The following is a 21,971-nucleotide window of genomic DNA, read 5'->3' on the forward strand; positions in this document are numbered from 1 at the left end:
AGAGGCAGGCCCATTTCATCTGGGCCTGAGCTATTTACTTTGTCCAGTCAACTCTACAATTTAAAACAAGGGTATTTACGTCCTTTCGTTATCACAAAATAAATAAGCACAAAACTGGAGAGGAAACTGGAAAAAAAAAAAAAAACCAGAGCTTGGCTCGTCTTCAAGAAACAGAGAATTTGAAATAAAATATATATATATCTGAAAGCAAAACATTGAACTGCGAAGCCTCTCTGTTTCATCCTTGTAAGCTTCTATTTTTTTTTCTCTTCTTATTTGCTTTCACGACATTCTCATACCTATATCTTGTTATTGAGATTTATGTATTGCCTAGCTAGTTTTTGAAAAGAAAATCAAAATCACAAGGAAGAAAAGTTATGGCCTTTGATTTAATCATTTTTCAGTTAGAGATTTGCTTGATGTATGTTTAGTTTAAAGCTTGTGGGTTGGTTCAGGGTTTGATTGTGGAACTAGGGTTTTGAAGTTTTGGTTCAGAGTAAGCTACTTTCATTGTTTAAGCTTAGTTTTTAGTTTTTGCACTTTAAAGTTGTGAAATTTGGTGTTATTTTTGGAAACCCAGAATTTGATTTTTGTGTTATTTTAAGAGGTTGTCTGGGGTTTTGCTGTTGTTGGATGTAGAATTGTTTAGTTTTGAGGTAAATTGTGGGCGTATGAGATTGGGGTCTTAATGAATAATAATAGTAGTAATCCTGGAAGAAGTATTGGGGTTTCGCCCTCGTTTGTGAATTCTGTTGCAAAGGCACAATCTATGCACGTGAACCACCAAGCACCGCAGTTGCTATCACAGTCACAACCTCAAATACAAAGTGGGCATCCGGGCCACTTTCAGCTGTCTGAGCCGCAGGCTCAGGTCCTAGGACATGCTCAGTATGCACAGGCGGCTCATGCTCACTTTCAATCTCAGATACAATTGGCCAACCAATCCATTGCTCAGTTGCAAAATGTCAATTCTGGTAATGTTGGTGTACAATCACCTCCTGTAGTCACGCCTAGCATTGCTAGTGCTAAAAAGTCTAGCCATAAACCGCCCTCAAGGCCTTCAGGTGGTTCATCAAATGCCAACATGGCTTCACTGTTTAAGACCATGGAGTTGACTCCAGCGGCTCATAGGAAGAAAAGGAAGCTTCATGAGAAGGAGATACCTGAAAAAGTGGCATCTCTTTTGCCAGAGTCTGCACTTTATACCCAGCTGCTTGAATTCGAGGCTAGAGCGGACGCTGCTATGGCAAGAAAGAAGATGGATATTCAAGAGTCACTTAAAAACCCTCCCCGTGTTCGGAAAACACTTCGGGTATATGTATTTAACACTTTTGAAAATCAGATGCAAGGGGCTAACGAGAGGAAGAATGCTGAGCCTCCTTCTTGGTCATTAAAGATCATTGGGAGGATATTGGAAGATGGGAAGGACCCTGTGCTGACTGGAATGATCCAGAAATCATATCCAAAATTCTCATCTTATTTCAAGAAAATTACAATATACTTGGACCAGAGCCTGTATCCAGATAACCATGTGATTTTATGGGAGAGCACACGGTCACCTGTTCTTCATGAGGGCTTTGAGGTTAAGAGAAAAGGAAATAAGGAATTTACTGCAAGAATTAGGCTGGAAATGAATTATGTGCCTGAGAAATTCAAGCTTTCACCTGCTCTTTCAGAAGTCCTTGGAATTGAGATAGAGACTCGCCCCAGAATTTTGGCGGCAATTTGGCATTATGTGAAGTCTAGGAAGTTGCAGAACCCAAATGATCCCTCCTTCTTCACATGTGACCCCCTTCTTCAGAAACTATTTGGGGAAGAGAAGATGAAATTTTCTCTGGTTTCACAGAAGATAAGTCTGCATTTAACTCCTCCACAGCCTATTCATTTGGAACATAAGATCAAGCTCTCAGGGAATTTCCCAGCTGGAACTACTTGCTATGATTTCATGGTTGATGTTCCTTCACCATTACAAAAGGACCTTGCTGCGTACTTGACCAGCACAGAGAGCAACAAAGAAATTGATGCTTGTGATGAATTAATATGTAACTCTATACTGAAGATACATGAGCATCGTCGGAGGCGGGCTTTCTTTCTTGGTTTCAGTCAGTCTCCAGCAGAGTTTATTAATGCTTTGATTGCTTCTCAGAGCAAAGATCTGAAGCTTGTCGCAGGAGATGCTAGCCGCAATGCTGAAAAAGAGCAGCGATCTGGTTTCTATAATCAGCCATGGTAAGCATTTTTTCAGTTTTAATCTTATTTTATCTTGTCATTTGTTATTAACACGTGTCTTCAGATTTACCTTTTCACTCTTTCAATCCTGCCAAAAGATTTTGGATTGGCCCTGCAAATTGAAGAAGAGAAGATGAAATGAACTCGTATTAATGGAATTTGCTTCTTTTTTTTCTCGTTTGGTGTAGGGTTGAAGATGCTGTTATTCGATACCTAAATCGCAAGTCTACAGGAAGTGATGCTCCTGGAAGCTCTTGAATAAATGATCCTCAGATTGTCAAAAAGGTGGTATGGAGTTCAATTATTGTGATACCATTTTGGTCTCCAGTTCCTTTTTGTTCTCTTGTATTGATTTAGTTTGTTTCTGCAGTTACGTAGAGGGAGTCTTAGATCCTATTTCTTAGATGCCTTATGATGGGAATTCATTGTCAGGTTGTGGTTCACATGGTGGTTATTTACTATGCTTCATGAAGAAATATATGATATCTTGTTACATAGTATTCATAAATGCTGAAAGCTTGGAATGGGTGACTTCTGCTGTTATTAGGCATTGTTCACAGCATCTTGACCGCATTCATCATGAATACCAAGATATGTCAATTCATTTAGCTGTTTATCGCGAAACCTTCCAGATACAATTTCACTATCCTGAACTCTCTGTCTTTAATTTTCTCTCTTAGGCATGTCTACAAAATAAAAATAAAATTAAATTCCACCAACTTTTCCTCTTCAAGATCAGAATTTTGGCCTCTCCCTTGTCCCAGAGCACAGTTTATTTGAACCACACGCCTGTTTCACTTCTTGATGCTATTGTGCTTAGCTGAATTATATTTTGGCTACTTGTGCGGTCTTCTTAGCCTCCTCGTTGGTTAATGATAGCTTAGCTGTGACTTGATTACATCACATCAATATTTCGCAATAATGCAACAAAATCATGCTCAAGACTCTTGTGCTTATGAACTAAGAGGTCAATTGTATGTTTTGACTAATTTGTTTAGAATTTTTCATCACAGAAATGATTATCCCGATAAAATCGATGTTTACAGGAGAAAGATGGGGCAATTTAATTAGTTTGTTGTTGATCTTGTGAGCTCAAATAGATTCTTTGTATCTTCCTGGACGATCTTTGCTTAACATCTGGTCATTATAAATCATTGTAATAACTTTTAGTATCCTCAAGATACCAAGCCCAGGCCCCAAGGGGTTCATCCAGCCTAGATATCATGTTCATGTCTTACCATAGTTAATATATAAAGTTGAATAGATAGAAATTAATATAATTATTTCTAGAATGAATTTCTCTACTTTTAAAACAAAAAGTACATAAAAAACATGTTTTTGAGCTAGTCTTATTCTTAGTCACGGGTCGATTTAGATTTTTAATCCAGTCAAGTTAAATTAATTTATTTTATTTTTTTAAAATACAAATCATTTCAAGTTTCAGGTAATGGTCAATCTATCAAGGGCGATCTAAATTTTATAATTAGTTTAATTTTATTATTATTGATTTAAATAATAAATTTAAACTAAAATAAACAAAATAAATAATATTTATTTTTAAAATTGTATAAGTTTTATAGCGGTAGATATTAAGAGACATAATTTTTTTTTTAATATATTTTGTAATGCTTTATCTACCATTAAAAAAAAAACAAGAATCATCACTTTATTTGTTATATCATTACAAATATATAAATCTATTTTTATGCTCTTGTACTCACTGTCTTCAGGCAGCAGTGAAATGCAGCCTTACGTTCGTTTGACAGACACATTCCATCAATTTATAACGAAACCATGCCAGCAATGAAATAAATGTATTTAAATATTAGCTGAAGTGGAGGGGCCTTATAAATTAATGAAATGTCATTATCATTGTTTTTAAATTTCCACCCCATTAAATAATATATTCGGGTCTGGATATAATAATAATAATATTATTAAAAACGCGACAAATTCCTGTCTCTTTAGATCTAAGTGTAGGCATAAAAATAGTTTTATTAACCGTTTGTTAAGCAGGACCTTTACAGAGCAAGAAATAGTATAACTTTTGTTTTTTTACAATCCCTGTGTGGCTAACTTCCTATTCGGTGGAAGATGTTCCGAAATCTAAAAATTATAATTTTATTGATACTGCATGTGCATGATGATGTATTAAAAATAATTTAAAATAAGTAGATTTTTTTTTTTTGTTTTTTTTTTCGGGTATCTTCACATCTTTTTTAAAAATAAAATTAGTCTTGTTCAAGGTTTGTATTGTTCCTCCTAATAAGTTTGTTTTCTAGAAATTCAAATTTATATTTTTATCCTTCTAGGGATATAACAGTGTTTTAATCGTAGACCAATACTTCATTAATATTTAAAATAGCAGGTTTAATCTAAATAAAAAAGATTATATATAAATTAAAATAAAAATAAATAAAAAATATTATTTTGTATTTAATAAATAAAATAAAATAACTCTATATTTCTTAAAATATCGTATAAAACCTGAAATGAAAATTGGAATTATACAACCGTTGACAACCATAACTTTTATCTCTTAATTTGTATTATTAATCATTTATCTTAAATAGTAGGTTTCTGAACACTAATTGACCCGTTCTGTTTGACCATCCGATCATGAATATCTTGTCTCGTCGGTGACCGCCGGCGATCCATGAAATTCTCACATGAGGATCTCCCTCGTACGTGGGAACTGCCATGTTACATGATGACAAGGCAGCTTGAAACTACAGGATCATCATTTAACATGCACATGCTCTATATATTGCCCCTATGAAGGTACAATTCATGTAGCCATGTCTGCCCATCATGCATGCATGTCGGAGCCCTGCCTCTTCATCCATAGATCCCACATGGGCGTGCGAGCTTTCTTTTCAATTGCTTCATGCCTGCTCAAAAGGAGCTTCCATGCTAGCTAGGGTTTTCGAGCTTCGATTTTATTACAGGACCAGCCTGATCTCTTTTTGCCTGCTTTTCTCTTTTTTATGTGTTTCTCAAGGCAAACTTGCCTTGTTCGGTCACAACGCTTTATCGTGCCACAACGACGTACGAGATTGAAGACGGCTTTTCTTTTCTCTCGTGGCTCTCTATTTCTACTTAATAATATTTTTTTTTCCAACATGATTAATACAATAATACACCACACGTGGTCTTAATTTTTTTTTAATGAATACATTTTTAATTTTCTTAGAAATATACATTCTTAAAAAAAATCATAATATCCCTAAATCATGTTTTCTTTATCTTTTATGTTTTCCTTATTTTCTTAAACAATACACACGCGTGGTACTTATTTTCTTTATCATTTTATTTTAAGAAAATCAAATAAAAATTCATATACTCAATGACCACTGAAATTAAATATAATAAACAGTAAAAAAAATTATAAAAAATTTATGAAAGTAAATCCAATATAATAAGATTAAAAAAAATGCATGGAGTGTCTATCAAACCACTGATGGAATTTTGCATACTATTGACAGATTATTTTATCAGTATTTAAACATTATATTTGTTGAGAAAACATTTATTGATGGAATAATTGACGGTACTTGTTTCTCAAGAATTTATTATCAATGATTTTTATTATATCAATCAATTCATTTGTAATACAATCATAATAGAGTTATAGAAAAACAAAACATGTCAAATAAAAATAATTAGCGGCATTATTCCGCTAGTACTTCCATTAGTGATTTAATTAATATCACTAAAGCAATCATGACTCGTCAGTGACTTATATATTGTCAGTGGTATTTCTTGTGATTTTTTCAAACTCTTTGGAAACTTTTTGAGGATTTAACCTGGAAGTAATGTTGTCTGTAATAGTTAGTGGCATTTCATGTAATTTTTTTATTTGAAACTTTTTGATAGACTATTTCATTGATAATTCTGTCAGTAATTTTTTTAATATTTTTTAAATTAAATTAAATTAAATTAAATAGAAATAAATAAAAAAACTAAATATTTATAATAAATTTAAAAATTATCAGTTTATATACAATTGCAGATTTTCTACAAAAAATCAAATTCTTTCACATTTACTGTAATTTTTAACTTAACAATAAAATTGATAAAATATAAAATGTAATCATTAAATAAGTTATTATTTATTTCATTACAAAACACCTAAATCACAAAATCAAACTCAATTTCATCAAATTATGAACAAACATGATTTCTTAAAATCTCAAACAAACCTTAACATGTACAAATCATATATTCATATAACAAATTTTTTATGAAAAAATTACAAAACAATATAAATACGCAAACAAACTACAATATACTATATCAGAATACCAAAAAATTAATGTTTTAAAAATGGATTACAACAATAAAATGAGTAGCTTTTCTTACTTAACGTGGCCAATCTTAAAAAAAAAAAGCCAAAACAAGGATATTGACAGATTAAGAGTTTGGGTGGTTGTATTTGTGCTAATGAAAGTTTGATTTGTAACAAAATATAGAGGTGATGCTTGTTGTTTTTTGCATAATAAAGAGGAAGAAGAAATGGGGGGGGGGGGGTCGTCTATCAAGTTATAATTTAAATATTACAGATGGGTTCACCAAAAGATATTTGCGACGAGTTTATTTTGTCGGTAAAATTATTTATAATGATGACACATCATTTTTATTTTTTGTTTTGTTTTCATTGCAACTGTAATTTTTTCAGTATATAACAATGAAATTTTTTTGTCGGTGTATACCAAGAGGGACATGGCAATAAAATATTTAATGTCATTGTAAATTACTAACGAGTTTTATTTCGTCAGTAGTTCCATTTGTATTTAAGTTTTTGGTAGCGATCAACCCATATGAATTATGGTAGCTGGTCATTACAATAAAACAATGTAAAATTTAAATAAGATATAGAAATGTGAAATATATTCATCATTATAATTAAAAAAATATAAATAATAAAATTAAAATATTTCAATTTACTAATATAATTAATAGAGAATGAAATGAGTAATATAATATTGAAAAGAAACTTGAGAGTAGTTTATATTGTCTAATTTGCATCCCCCCCCTCACCTATAGTATTTTAACGCAAAAGCTCTTTCAACACATTTATAATATACTTTATTATAAGCTTTTTTTATTTATCATTTTACATTAAATTTTTTTTTTTTGGTTTAACCAAGAGCATGTCCAAGCCTATTGTACCAAAGACTATTTCTCTTTCGAGTCGAAGCTTGAAGGTAAAGCTATCAAGATAATTGAACTTGTGTTATTATCATTTCAGAAAAATAGGCCACTATCATCTTTATCAATCACCTGTTGGTTAAAATTAATTTTTAATTGGAATTTTTTTTTATAGAGAGAATAAATTTTTTTTAAGGAGAGTGAGAGGGGGTAATTTCCTTCTTTTAATCATTTTATTTATTCCTAATTACTATATATATATATAATTCATTATTTGTTTTTATGATAAATTCTTCAATATTAATTTGATAAAATTTTGAATAAGATATATAGTATGTTTTATATATGTATGTCTAATATACATAACAAAAAAAAAGGTGAAAAGATGTAACAACTGATTTTTATGCATACGTTTGTTTTTATGGTTGAGGTTGATTTTTATGCATGAGACCTACAAAAACAGCTAGAAAAAACAAGAAAAACTAGTTTTTATGGTTAAATTTTATGCATAGTTAAATTATACCTAATCTCTACATCAACCTCAACCACAATCACTAAAACAAACATATGAAAAAAAAAAAATTCTAATAAAAAAGAAAAACTTAGCTTATATCTTTATAAAAGGCATATCACATAATAAAATCATTTCAACATTGATGCAACTTAACACAGATAATTAAGAGCAAAGTACGTGGCCACATATTAATCAGAAATGCAACATGCTATCCTATATTTTATTTAAATATCACCATTTCCATTCCTTCTCTTGACCATAACCTTCAACCCACCAACCATGTGAGCTGTCAATAGAGGAGCAAAAACCGGTTCGTTATCAAAAACCGGTTTGATCTCGAACCGCCTCAATACGGAAGCCATCACATATTTCATCTGTATCATAGCCATCTCCTTGCCTAGGCACACCCTTGGACCGGCTTGAAAGACAGGAAACGTATATGGACTCACCGATTTCAATGTCTGCTCATTACCGATTTCTTGAAACCACCGGTCTGGTCTAAATTCAAACCGGTCCTTACCCCACAATTTTTCCATTCTGCCCATTCCGTAGGGAAAATAGGTCACTCTATCTCCCTTTCTGACAGAAGTTCCGTCCGGCAAGACATCATCAATAATAGCATGCTTTGAGTCCCATGGAACTGGAGGGTACAGCCTCATGGACTCACATAAACTTGCCTTCAAGAAATTCATGCCTTTTAAAACTTCATAATCAATTGCCCTTTCACCATCGTCAAGCAATGATTCTACTTCTTTCACGATCATTTCCTCAGAGTTTCGATGCTTTGAAAGCAACCAAAATAGCCAAGTCATTGCTGCTGATGTCGTGTCCCTCCCTGCCATGATGAAGCTTATCACCATATCTCTTACAACTTCCTCGCCGTGCCCTGCTAGTAATAATCTTGACAGAAGATCACTTTCCAATTTTCCCTCTCTATCATTTTCAAGAACCCTCTTCTTGGTCTTAACAATTTCTGAGACTGAATCATGAACAAGCTTGATTGCTTCTTTCAGTTTTTTCTCAGCCCCTAAATTGAAGAGTTTCTTGGCCTTCCACACAGCATAAACGGGCGCCATTCCACGCATAGCGCTTATTTCTGAAGCAGCATCAAATGCTTTAACAAGCGGCGGGATGGGTCGTGAAAGATCCAAGCAAGAAGGATCAGTCCCTAGAGAAACTCGACAAACAATATCAAATGAAAATCTCCTCAACAAATCTTGCAAATCGAATACACTCTTAGCTTCCACGGCCTCTTCTAACAACGGTATCAGACGATTTTCCACCTCTTCTTGTAGTGTCATAACAACGAATTCTCTCAAAGACTTGGTGCTGAACTCATGGCTAGCCAACTTACGTTGAGTGCTCCATAATTCACCATCAGCATTGAATATGCCGCACCCTAGAAGGTCCCCGAGGATTTCAGTAAAGGGTTTTCCTTTAGGGAAGTTGATGAAGTTGGTCTTGAGGACGTACTCAACGTTTTCCGGATTGGCCGTGACAATAATGCGGCGGGCACCTAACCGCTGCACCACAATGGTTTGTGTTGGTGACACCGACAAAAGAGTGGTGTACCAGTCTAAAAGGCAGCGGCGATTCTTGTAGAAAGAGATTAGGCAGCCTATAATTGGATAAGAAGGAGGGCCATGAGAGGTGGGTGGTTTTGTTTGAGAGGCGTAGAATTCTTGAAGGACTGAGAAGAAGAAAGAGAGAAGGTAAAACCCTAGATTGCAAATGATAACGAGAAAGATGAACATGGCTAGCTCTTTTGGACAGAGTTTTTCTCCTTGATTTTTGGTGAGGATTATCGAGAGAGTTTTGCTTGTTTTTTGTACTAGAGTAGTTTAAAGTAGGATGGATCCAAGGATATGGGGAAGAAGGGCTACATATACACACACAAACACAACGTTGTGAGTTGATACAATTTATTGGCATGTGTTTGATACCGAAAGACAGAGAGAGAGAGAGAGAGCCGTTGACATCTTTAGAGAGAAAAGGTAGAAAAGGAAAGAAATCATGCATTCAAATCCAATTTGATCATGAGCATCAAAAAAGTCCAATTTAATGTATTGATTAGCTGATTTTAAATTAACAAAAAGTCATCTTCATAGAGATCACTGTATCTTCAGGGATCCTCCCATGTGTTTGTACTCGTTTATGTATTACGATTTTATTGGTAGATTTTTCCTTGTTTAATTTGGTTTTCTGGATCGTGAAGCCTAGCTCGATTTCAACACAAAAAAAATTGAGATTTAATCTAAGATTTAATTCATTGCCTACACCATATTCTATAGCTGAATTAATAAGTTTTCACATTGAAACTAACTAGATTTATTTCTCATCTTTGATAATTCTTAAATCAAGACCCTTCAATAAAATGAAAATAATTTTAGCATATATTAATTAATTTAAATGGCAATTAGGACATAATTTCCTCTCATATGGAGTAATATATATATATATGCCAAAAATTATTTTCATATATATAGATAGATAGGTAGATATTTCCTCTACCCTGATTGTTATTAGATTCCCGAAATACTGAACTAATTCAAAATGATCGGTGGATTAGAAGCATCATGCATGCTCACTTTTAAAAATGAGAGAATCTGCCAATTAGGGTTTCGGGAGGAATTATCTCAAAATCCAACTCTCTTTCGTTTTTTAATAGAAAATTATAGGGTTTTGAACTTGTGTTCCTGTGCTTTAAACACATACATAACAAAGAAAATTAATCTTAACACACCCCACTTAGTTAATCAATCACTTAATTATTAGATTAGTAAAAAGATTCTATAAATATATGGCTGTAGTCAGGAGAGACCTCAGCCATGCACACTAGCTAGCACTATCCAATATATCCTGTAGCCTCGATCTAGCTTATTACTGTAATAAAGACATAGGTGACTGTGTGGTCAAAATCCTTAATTACTACACATCTAAACGAACTCCTATTCTCTTGTCTACCAATCTTACATCTAGGTTTCAACAACTCACAATTCGTCACTGTTCTTGAGAAGAAAAACAAATTAAATCTAATCTTGTCCACGACACAAGGATCGATCGATAGCCTCGCATTGAAGCGCCAAGTGACAAGTTAAAATATCCCAACCTATCTTGAGCAAAACTCCACCCTGTGTTTTGTGGATGACCGGATAAGAACTGTTCATCCCAAACATTTTTTTTGTCGCGAGAAGATTATGGTGAGATAAACAATAATTTAGTACCTATTTTGTTAGTGATATAACATTGTAGCCCTTCTAGTTGCATAAAGCATGATTTAATCACTAGACCATTGAGGGTCGATTTTTTAAAAAATCCAAATTATTCCTAGATTTCTTTAATTAAAAAAGTTTTTATTTCAATTAATATATTTTAACATACGCTGAATGGAGATGGTAAGTTAAATATATCCATTTTTTTATAATTATTGATTAATTTATTAATGAAACAACCATTTAGATAATAATCGGAGAAATATAATAAATTAAAAAAATAAAAGAAAAAAAAGATTGAAACAATTTCAATTATAATATATGAGTAAAATCAAAATCTAAGCTTCATTCCTTACACGTTTCTTGCATGTGTTTGTTCAGAGGTGAATATCTTTTGCACTGTGATTGAAGTCAGTTCTTGTATATGAGAAATCAAGTTGGTAACCTTTATCCAATAAGATAACGATGAAGAATCAGGTCAAAAACTGCATCTCAATCCATTATTTCTGTGTGTATCAACTTTTCTTTTAGATATATATAAAAACACATTTAATTTAATTAAAAAGTTACAAAAAAATAACACGTAATGTTGAAAATGTTCAATTTCTTTTTCTCTGATTTATATATGCTACAGTTATTATTCATATTATTTCTTTATTTTGAATAAATAAATGGAACATATATAACATATAACGTCGTAGGCGCGCGCACATACACGTACATCAAGCATATATATATATATATATATATATATATATATAGAGAGAGAGAGAGAGAGAGAGAGAGAGATTGCAAAGTTTACTTTTCAATCATCGTTGTCAGGACTCAGGAGTTAACGTTGAGAAAACTTCAATGGGTTGTCTTGTCTACCTCTGAACCCAACTGGCCTTGTGCTCCTGCGCAGATATTTAATTTAATAGGCATGTGAAGGTTCTGAAGCACGTTTTTGTTTCCGGAAGAGATACTGCACCGTGCAATTGCTTATTAGCCTGCTACCAAAACTTATCTCCTCCGCCGATATTTAGTGCCTGTTTAGGAAAGTGTTTCTTAAAAAAAATATTTAAAAAATTTTAATTTTTTTATTTTTAAATTAATATGTTTTTTAATATTTTTCAAATTATTTTGATATGTTGATCTTCAAAAATAATTTTTTAAAAATAAAAAAATATTATTAACATACTTTTTTAAATGAAAAACATTTTTTTAAAAAAATAACAATTATATTTTTAAACACCCTTTTAAAAGACAGATTGCTTGTAGCCAGCTAGTAGTTGCCCCATTTGAGCCTTGGCGGGGCTTCCTCTGTTCTTTTCAGCTAAGTTGAATTCAACCTAAGAGATCACAGGGTCGGTTTAAGATAAATGAGGGTTTTCATTTTATAAGTATTTCATTATTATTTTTCATATATATTTGACAAGTAAAGTCTATTTTCATTTCATAAATTATGATCACTTAAAATGGGATCCATGGACGAAGGTTGAGTCAACACGCACTCTTTTTTCTTTTTTCTTCTTTTTTTTTGGGGGTGGTCCAAGCACTATCTGACCTTGGAAAGGGCACGGCCCCGTGTCGTTTGGCTTACTCCACGACATTAAAGCAAATATTCTAATCGACGTCAAGATTAATATAGCGTGTAATAAACTTAGCACACTGTCTGAATTTTAATGTTATTGATTGATTAATGAGTATTAATTTATTTCAAAAATAAACTCAAGGAATTGATTATGTGATTAAGGATGTTTATTCTTTTCATTAAATCTCTAAATTAAAAATTAGTACATGAAAAAATTATTAAATTATTCTGGCTTTATCATTTCCAATATATACATAAACTCAATTCATAATTATCCACCTGTCCTTGTCAGCGCATGGTAGCACTTTATTATCATCGGGCGTCCAATCATGAAAACGGCGCCGTCAAAGGCTAGTTTTTTTTCACGTGGAAGAAATGGTCGCATGACAAAGCCCTCTTACGAGCCAAGCAGATGGTTACATGACAAAGCAGCACCGACCCATTAAATGATATTTTAAAAGGCACGGGAAATTACTGTGGCCTGACTCACATTTCATGTTTTTTTTAATGTTTTTTTGTTTTTATATTTTTTTAAAAAATTAATTTTGTTGATTTTTTTTAAATATTAAATTAGTTAAAAATTTAGCTCTGTAGTTTTTTTTTTAAAATATTATGGGTTACTATAATATTTCCCTACATGGTTTTTTTTTTTTTTATGATTTTTATTTTTGAAAATAATCTTTGTCGATTTTCTTTCACAATTTTTTTTTAAAACACCTGTGGATTGTTATAATATTTCCTCACGTGGTTTTTGTTTTGCTACAAGGTCCCCCCACGTGAATTTTTTTGTTATGATTTTTTTCAAAATTATCTTTATCAATTTTATTATTTTTAATATTGAGCTGGTTGAAAATACAACTATAAATTTTCTCATGAAACATTATAGATTGTTATAGTGTTTTCCTGCATATTTTTTTTTTTTATATAATTTTTTTCTAAAATTTTATTTTTTTATTTTATTTTTTAAATATTAATTTGATTAAGAATTTTAGCTTTGAAATTTTTTTCTTGGAAACATTATGGATTATATATATATATATATATATATATATATATATATATATATATTTTTTTTTACAAATTCACAAAAACTTGTAAGCATGCTATAAGCTTGCAGCATCATACAACATGTGGAAAAATATGGAGCGATCTTCCATCGAATCCATCTTTCTCTTGCTCTTTCCGTTTCTTGTGATGATATATAAAAAAGAAAGAAAATGATGGCCGATGCTCTGCCTCTTCCGACACTGTTCGCTCCTTGCATTCCCTTTTTAATAGTACTTAGCTAGGCAGTGTTTAGCTACGCAGTGTATTTTTTAAAAAATGTTGTTTTTTTTTTAAAATAAAAAATTATTATTTTAATATATTTTAAAATAAAAAATATTAAAAAACAATCTATTATTATACTCTCAAATACCCTAATCAGCTAATCTAGTAGGGTTTGATTATTTATATGCAACAGAAAAAATAGGGATGATAATGATAAAAATATATTTTGTTGAAAAAAAAAATAAAAAAAAAATATAAAAATAAATTTATATCTTAAATAAATATATAGTATAAAAATTAATTTATATTTAAAAAAAATTAATTTTTTTAAAAAATGTTTTTACCGTGATGCAAAACATGGCCCGGGAGATTGAACTGATCCAACTTCCATATTCCCCACATTTTTAAAATGTCATGTTTTGATGAAAAATTCCGTCAATAATATGTCATGTCAAGCAACTGAAAAGGACGTCACGCTCTCATATATGAAAGGTAGAAATTAATTGCAACTTTCCTTGAAGGGCCCCATTTGAGTATCCCAAAAGCAATAATTAATGGGCTTTGGACCATCGAATCGATTGCCTGTTTTGTTTTCAATACTCCAAATCCTTCCGTAGCCAATCGAATGACTTGCGAATGATCCAGGGAGTTTAGAGAGACAAAATTGTTTACTCTACTCTGTTTTTTAAATTTGAGAAATGGAAGAAGGGGGAATGAATACTAGCTGTGAAAGAAAACTAGTTTATTATATAAATTAAGTGGGGGAAAAATGCAATAAAAATAAAAATAAATAAATAATGCACTACCACCTTCATTCACATCAATTATTTGTTTTTTTTTTAATTAACATAGGTGTTTAACCAGCTTAAGTGCACTTCAACTAATATCATGGATCTGAAATTCACAACCATATAAACTTTAAGTAAGTTTTAAGATTTATGGAATTTAAACTGGTGATCTCTAGAAAGTAAATTTAAAACCTGACTAATGTTGTATCCTTATCAACTATTTGTTTCTTGCTCAGCTTCATTGCTTGCATTGAGTTACCATTATTCAGCGAAAGAAGGCTGGACCTTAGAGTTCACTGATCTCCCGGACCTTATTGTGTCAGCTCATAGCAAGGACTCGCCTCTTCGTTTAAGAGAATTGCATTGGACGTGTTAAGAGGGAGACAAGTTTCATTGCAGACCCAAATCTTCAGCTGAGAAATATCGTGAGCTCTGTCGGGCATTGGTTCAGGTTCGCAAGACTTCCTGCATCCAGGCCAAATCCCAAGAGTTTGCATTGTATAGAAAAAGCTAGTGTTAGACTTCGGCATGCTAGTGTCAAACGGTGCGCAGCTTTGATCTTATGAATCTAACTAGGATCATTCAAGCGGTACCCGAAAACAAAAATAAGAATTTCCAATCTTAAGAAACTGCAAAGCTAGTATCAGTTCCTTGGACATGAAGAATCAGTTGCAAACTTGAGATTTGCATGTAATAAGGGGATGCAAGCTTGAAGGTGACATTTGGAAAACCGTGTTCTACACTATATTTATCACAAACTCGAGTTTTAAGATGTAACTTTACATGAATAAGCTAACATCGAAAACCCAAATGATTCACTATGAGATTAGTGCTCAGTGTTGAAACTAGAAAGCAGGATCTGAAAGAAAGTTTTGATTCAAACTAGAGACATTGAGACAGCCCAAAATTGTGCGGATGCTCTTTAAGTTTCTAATGATACGACCACATGTCGCAGCACGCAATAGAAAGTATCTTGGAACCAAAAGACCAAACCCGCTTAAAAGACAAAACCATACAAATTGCTCACTCTTGTGCTCAAGTTGTTATTTCTCTCCTATGTTACAACTTGCATATTTTAGATATTTCCTAAGTTACACATAATCTACTATCCTTATCTTGGATGGCGCACATGCAGAGATTAGCCTCGTCTCTGCACCCGAACAATCAACCATTTACTTTTTTACACACCTCTCAACCTTGCAACCAGCTCATCCTGCACAAGCAATGCCACGAATGAGTTAAGGAACATGCAAAATGAGAAGGATGATTCTAACATTTCTAGTCAATATGAAAATGCCAGTCTGAGGGCCACATCAGCATGCCAACTGATAAAATATGTGTAGTTCTTCCTTTAAAGTACATTGGCTGGTTCTGTAGAAGGCGACCCTTCTCCTCCCTTAATCCCTCCCACTGCATAGAGGCAGAGGGTTCACTTTTCTTTGATTCGTACCTAAGGCCTCCACCTTGTGAAGAGGGAGGAGATGTACTGCTTGGACTAAAGGTGCAATACAAATTAGCATCAATCCATTTGAACTACCAATCAGAGGAAACATATACTGTAATTATTAATTATCCATTCTTTTCTGTATATTAATCACCAACACCCATATGACTAGATAGCAAAGACGTCCAGACCAGATAATCATAAGCTGTATACTTGCCTTCCTTCCTTTGGGTGAAAGACCTCGCTCTTTCAGGAGAGCCCGGAGCCTCTCCACTGTCAAACTGTAATAGTCCTTATCTGATGTCCGGCTATCAGATTCATCTGCATGCTCAAAAACCATTTCAAGGCTCAGTCAAAATACAGGTGAAGAGACCATCACTTAAATATTACTTTGCATATGAACCGAACATGTCCTATAAATATAACAGATAGCTGACATCTAAGACATGCTGCTGCTAAACAAAGACCAACAGCCTCACCTTGTCGGGAACCAATCTGATTATTGCCTCTCTTTGCTGAAGCCCTGGAATTCAAAGCTTTTTCTGGGGCCCTGAAAATTGGTGGCAGCAAGAATCAAGGAGACTGAATTAAATATGCATAAAGGTTTGTCGATATAGGAATGTCACAGCAGAATGAAAAATAGCCATAAAACAAGCAAAGAAGAGGCATAAAAATAAATGCTCATGCTGATTACTTTTAACAGCAGGGATGGAACTGAAGCATGAAAGCCTCTCTAAATTGAAACAAAAAAATATGGTTGGAACACAATAATATAATGCTTATAGGAAACACAAACAGGCAGATCTTTTCAGGGAATGTGAAGCATCCTTTTCCAGTAATGATGGGAGCAATACCTCTTTCTAGAACCCTCATTTGCAGCTACCCCCTTCACATCCTTTGAACTGGAATCACCCTTCTGTTTATTAAGCTGGAGTGATCTTATCAGAATGTTCGTCTGGTTGGTCTTTATTTGTTGGCCCTCTGAGTATAAAGGGTGAGGAAGTCAGTTTTTCTAGTATCCAATTATGCACTTGCATTGTTTAGAAATTCCAGGAGTTTGATTGCATGAGATTAACCCCCACATTTCTTCAATTTATCAAATGATATAGATGATAGAAAAAGCCACACTGAAACAAAATGATATGGACATGATTCCTGCACTGTTCATAGCAACAGAGAAAAATTAACATGTTGGATAATCACCATAACAGTATAAATAGAGAGGATCAGTGTCTTGAATATTGTTTATGCATTTATACTTCACAAAAAGGGCAAATCATAATCAACTCAGAGTACGTTTAAAAAATCCAGTATTTGAAGTTTAATTTAATAAAAAGAACTGGTGAGATCTAATAAACCTTGAGATTGCTAGCTAACTTAGCTTGTAAAGTCGGATGAAGTTCAGTCCAGGGACTTGAGAATGAGTCCAACTCCACCAGGAATATGGTGTTTTTGGGATAAAGATCAATAATCCTCAGTGTGTGTAGCCCGACATAGGGCCCAAAAGAAGAAACTTATTAAAGTATCAAAGGTTTTGAAATCTTTCAATCCAAATCAGCTTGAGATATTAGTTCATTTCACTCCACGATTAACTTTTCTATTTCAAGACACTGTTTCCAAATTCAAATACCTACCCCAGGCCAGAAACAGCTCTTATCAAGAACATAAGCCAATGCAAAAGGTAAATGTGGCAAAATCCTACCCCGCTCTTTTCCCCAAAAAGACAAAAACAAAAAATGAACAGAAAATAAAAGAAAAATGAGAGAAGTCAAACATAGGAGAATGCAGTTACAAATTTCTATAGCAAGTGCTTTCAAATTTTTGGAACTGCATTCCAATGCTTTAAAAGCTATAAAAAAAGTTTTCTTATTCTTTCTTCATTGACATATACCATCAGAGTAACAAGCTGGTCTTCGTAAAGAGTTTCATGATGCCTAGAATTTCAGCCAGGAAGGCCAACTCACATTGCTACAAATCTACAATGTATGAAAACTAAACTAGCAGGTACCAAGACTCTCCAGGATTAGACTGCCAAGTTAGAAAAATTATCCACATGGAAGCCTGAGGACAACATGAGTATCCAATTCTGCAGTAAAATGTACTCTTTCTCTTTCCTAGGAGACCACGGGAGCAGCTTCTCTAAAACAAGAAATTTAAACAGTTATGTGAGACTATGACACCGATATCTCAGAACTAGAATCAGAAGAACGAAAACCCAGTCATGCTACATTTACTGAAGACAAAACCTAAACGAAAACTTGGCTCTTTCCAAGTAAAACATTGGATATAGCATAAATTCAGGGCTACGAAATTGCATCAAACACTAAAGTTCAGAAAACCCAGAAAGCTAAAAACATAAATAGACCTGGGGGTGAAGTGTCATGCTCGCAAATATAAACCCGCATCCCACCCTGCATAAAATTTTCATCATTAGAGCAAGTTTTCAGCAAACTAGGAAAGAAGACAAACATTAACATAAAGCATCAAACCAAGACACCGCGAACGAAGACAAAACGTAGAAAGTAATAGAAAACAAGCCAACCCTAATAACTTTAAATTACATAAACAACATTCTCTCCATTAAAATCTTATAACAGCAACCGAAAAAATCCACATCCTTTTTCCTCATTGTCACTAATCACAATCTTTAAAACCTCACTAATGTTAATTACCCATTGTAGAAATATGAATAATGCTATAAATACGGACCAGTAGTCAGTAAATTCCTCACTTAAAATTTAGACAGAGACACGCTGTCTTAACTAAAATAAATAATTAAAAAACTATGTGAATAAAAAAGTAAAGAAGAAATATATCAAGGGAAGAGAATGACCGGATTGGAGGAGGAGGAGGAGACAGTGGAGGACAAGAAGCCGCGGGAGGGAAGATTGGCGAGGAACTTGGAAGCACCGGCAGCCTTTGGACTGGAATCGGATGGATGAGAAGAAGAGGTCTCCATGGAGATTGAAAGGAAGGAAAACCCTCGGTGGCAAGTACGGATAGAGAGAAAGGGTAAGGCCCGCAAGCATGTGACAGTCAAAAATTTAGAACAGGGGCTTGGACTTGTGCTCCTGTGGCGGTTTGTTGGTGTGTGTGGGTTACCTTTGCTATTTATACGGGGAAGTGGGATTATTTTCTGACTGCTGAGAAACGGAGGAAATTACAACATTATAAAGGAAAAATAAAATAGGTAAAATAAATTCAAGGTCTCTTAAGTTTTGAAATTAGTCATTTTAGCCCCTTCACTTCAATTTTGGTAACTAAAGGCTTTGATTTTTTTCATTCGGACTGGTTGGTTTTGCGGCGTTGCCGTGTTTATCAAAATATTTGATTTTTTTCAGATTTATTTTTATATTTTTAGACTGTTTTAATATCCTGATGTTAAAAATAAATTTTAAAAAGTTAAAAAATATATTATTTTAACATATTTTTAAATAAAAAATACTTTTAAAAATAATAATTATTACAATGTCACTAATAGAGTATGAGGACTTTTAATGATGTTTATTTCAAGAAATCAATGATTTCGATTATAGAGAGATTAGATTAATTTAGAAAAAAAATTGAGAATTAAATTGAATAAAAATTTTAAAAAAGAAGCTAAATTGATTTTTACAACAACTATAATAACAACAACAGCCACTCTATTGAAGGGAGGTGCAACGGGGGCTGAACATTTTGCAATTATCTCATCCTCTCTCGTGCACAAATTTCTTTTCTCTCAAATCAATCTCAACCATCGAATCAAATTGCCCAAATAAATCTCAATTGTTAAATCAAAGTCTTATATAAGCTCACACATGGCGCACTGGGGCCCAAACCAATCCCAGTGGTTCGATCAAAATGGCTGCGTCCAAGCTTAACCGTACATGGTCATAGACCAAAGGGTGTTTGGGAGTGTGGTAGCTGTTGCTTTTCAAATAACTTTTCGTGCCGAAAAGTATGCCAATAATGTTTTTTTATTTTTTAAAAATCATTTTTGATATCAGCACATCAAAACGATCCAGAAAGTACAAACCGAACTTAATTTTAGCAAAAAAAAAAAAAAAAAAAATTTGAAATTGAGCAAAAAGCCGTTTGGACCGCAGTACCAAACGGCCTGTAGGCACCAGGCCTTTTCATGAGGGGTCTAGTACATGGACTGGGCGATAGGCCTGTACAACCCTCTATCTAGCCAACAAAAAGTCTACAAGGGATGTATTGGATGTTGGCCTTTCTGTTTATTCAGGCTAATAATCTATTCCTTTCGGTAGTCATGGTCATGAAAAACAAATCAATCACAAAAAAATAATTCAAAATAAATTAAATAATAATTTAAAAAATTAAAAATTAAATTTAAAAAAAAAACTAAATGAACAAGAATAAAATTAAAAATAAAATTCAATTAAAAATTATTAATGTAAATAATTACAATTAATAAAAAGAACTAATTCAAGAGAAAAAAAAATAAAAAATTAGTTTAATTTTTTAAATGGTGCCATCTGAAAAGAAAAAAAAAAAAAATCAAACCAACACAAAACCAGAATGAATACTCATACTTGCCACCATGCATGGTTGAATCCACCACTAGAAATTAAAAAACATCTTGGATGATATTTTTTGGAAGTTGTGAAGCGTTGCCCAGCCATCTAAAAGCTGATGGGGATCGCGTGTATCCGCTACTGTTTTTTTAAATTGATTGAAAGACTAAAATAATCCCTTTTAAATTTTAACAAAAAAACCGAAATATAAAAAGTAAAAAAATACCCTTAAAAACTTCAGATAATAGCAGGAAAAACAAGTGGGAAAATACAAAAAAAGCTCATAAAACAAAAGTTTAAAAAATTCAAGTCCAAAGTTAATTGAGTAATTAGACTGTAAAAAAAATAAAAATCCTATTACACCTCTAAGCATCGGGCATTTATTTATTTTTATTCAAGGGCGATGAAGTATTTCCAAGGAAAATTTTTTTGAAGGAAAACGTTCACACCCTCCAACAATTATACACTTACATTTATATGCTGTAAAATGATAATATTACCCTGTTATTTTTTTTTTTTTAAGGCAACCAATAGGATTGCTTTTTCCAAGGGCAAAATGGGAGAAACACAGGATGGCAATAATTGAGCAAACAGTCTAAACTCTAAACTATTGAAGGCCATAACGTGGCGTCAGCAAAAAAATATCGACTACTACTTAGAAAGAAGCCACATGTCAACATCAAAGCCACGTCATTTTCCAAGTCATTCAGTAAATGTCAAACTTGTGCGCCATGCGCGCTGTGGCCCATACTAGATTGCCACGAAAGTGGCCGCCATGAAGAATCGGATAAGAAAGGTCCTTTCCTTAAATAAGAAACAAATTTATAGGCCTACGAGGATAAGCTCTACCCGTGTAATTCGTCAACTACTTTGACCACTCTTCTGCATCACCACCAATGCACCCTCACACTCCCCCACTATCCACGTGTCCTTTTCTACCTTTTTTTTTCTTAAAAAACAATTCTAGGAATCTGATGTAAATAATATATTTCAATCTATTTATTCATTTATTTGATTTGAAATTATTAATGACTCTAAGAAATTAGTATATTTAAATATTTTTTAAACGTGGAACTAGATCTTTGTTTATTATTATTTTTTTCATTTATAAGAAGATATTCTTTTCAATAGTTGCTTTTAAAAAAAAAAAATATGAGATAATAATATAAAAATTAAATTGATTTCCTCTTCTTTGTAGCAAAATTTTAAAAATAAGGATATGATATTTTAAGTAATACACACCTGAAATAACTATTCATTTTGAATGTGAA

The 21,971-nt window shown here is 32.9% G+C and overlaps 3 protein-coding genes across 4 annotated transcripts; 1 reads left to right on the forward strand and 2 right to left on the reverse strand.

The window, feature by feature from the left end:
- The first annotated feature begins 123 nt into the window (after positions 1–123).
- Positions 124–2,772, forward strand: LOC118044707 (SWI/SNF complex component SNF12 homolog). 2 transcript variants are annotated; one of them, XM_035053142.2, is made up of 3 exons: positions 124–2,229; positions 2,418–2,514; positions 2,600–2,772. In XM_035053142.2, the coding sequence occupies exons 1-2, from the start codon at positions 689–691 to the stop codon at positions 2,485–2,487; spliced, it is 1,611 nt and encodes a 536-aa protein (XP_034909033.1). In that variant the 5' UTR covers positions 124–688; the 3' UTR covers positions 2,488–2,514; positions 2,600–2,772. The 2 variants fall into 2 exon arrangements, with proteins under 2 accessions (XP_034909033.1, XP_073269005.1); XM_073412904.1 differs by having other exon boundaries at positions 2,418–2,772.
- Positions 2,773–7,970: 5,198 nt separating this feature from the next.
- LOC118044706 (cytochrome P450 94B3) lies at positions 7,971–9,768 on the reverse strand. Its single transcript, XM_035053141.2, has one exon. It carries the CDS (start codon positions 9,646–9,648, stop codon positions 8,119–8,121), a length of 1,530 nt encoding a protein of 509 aa, XP_034909032.1. The 5' UTR covers positions 9,649–9,768; the 3' UTR covers positions 7,971–8,118.
- A 5,828-nt stretch (positions 9,769–15,596) lies between these two features.
- On the reverse strand, positions 15,597–19,286 carry LOC118044705 (protein LOWER TEMPERATURE 1). The gene is made up of 6 exons (XM_035053140.2): positions 19,014–19,286; positions 18,546–18,591; positions 17,035–17,161; positions 16,660–16,730; positions 16,398–16,501; positions 15,597–15,949 (listed from the first exon to the last, which is right to left on the reverse strand). Exons 1-6 carry the CDS (start codon positions 19,137–19,139, stop codon positions 15,917–15,919), a joined length of 507 nt encoding a protein of 168 aa, XP_034909031.1. The 5' UTR covers positions 19,140–19,286; the 3' UTR covers positions 15,597–15,916.
- Positions 19,287–21,971: the final 2,685 nt, after the last annotated feature.

The sequence above is a fragment of the Populus alba genome, chromosome 12, assembly GCF_005239225.2.
Source record: "Populus alba chromosome 12, ASM523922v2, whole genome shotgun sequence".
NCBI lineage: Eukaryota > Viridiplantae > Streptophyta > Magnoliopsida > Malpighiales > Salicaceae > Populus > Populus alba.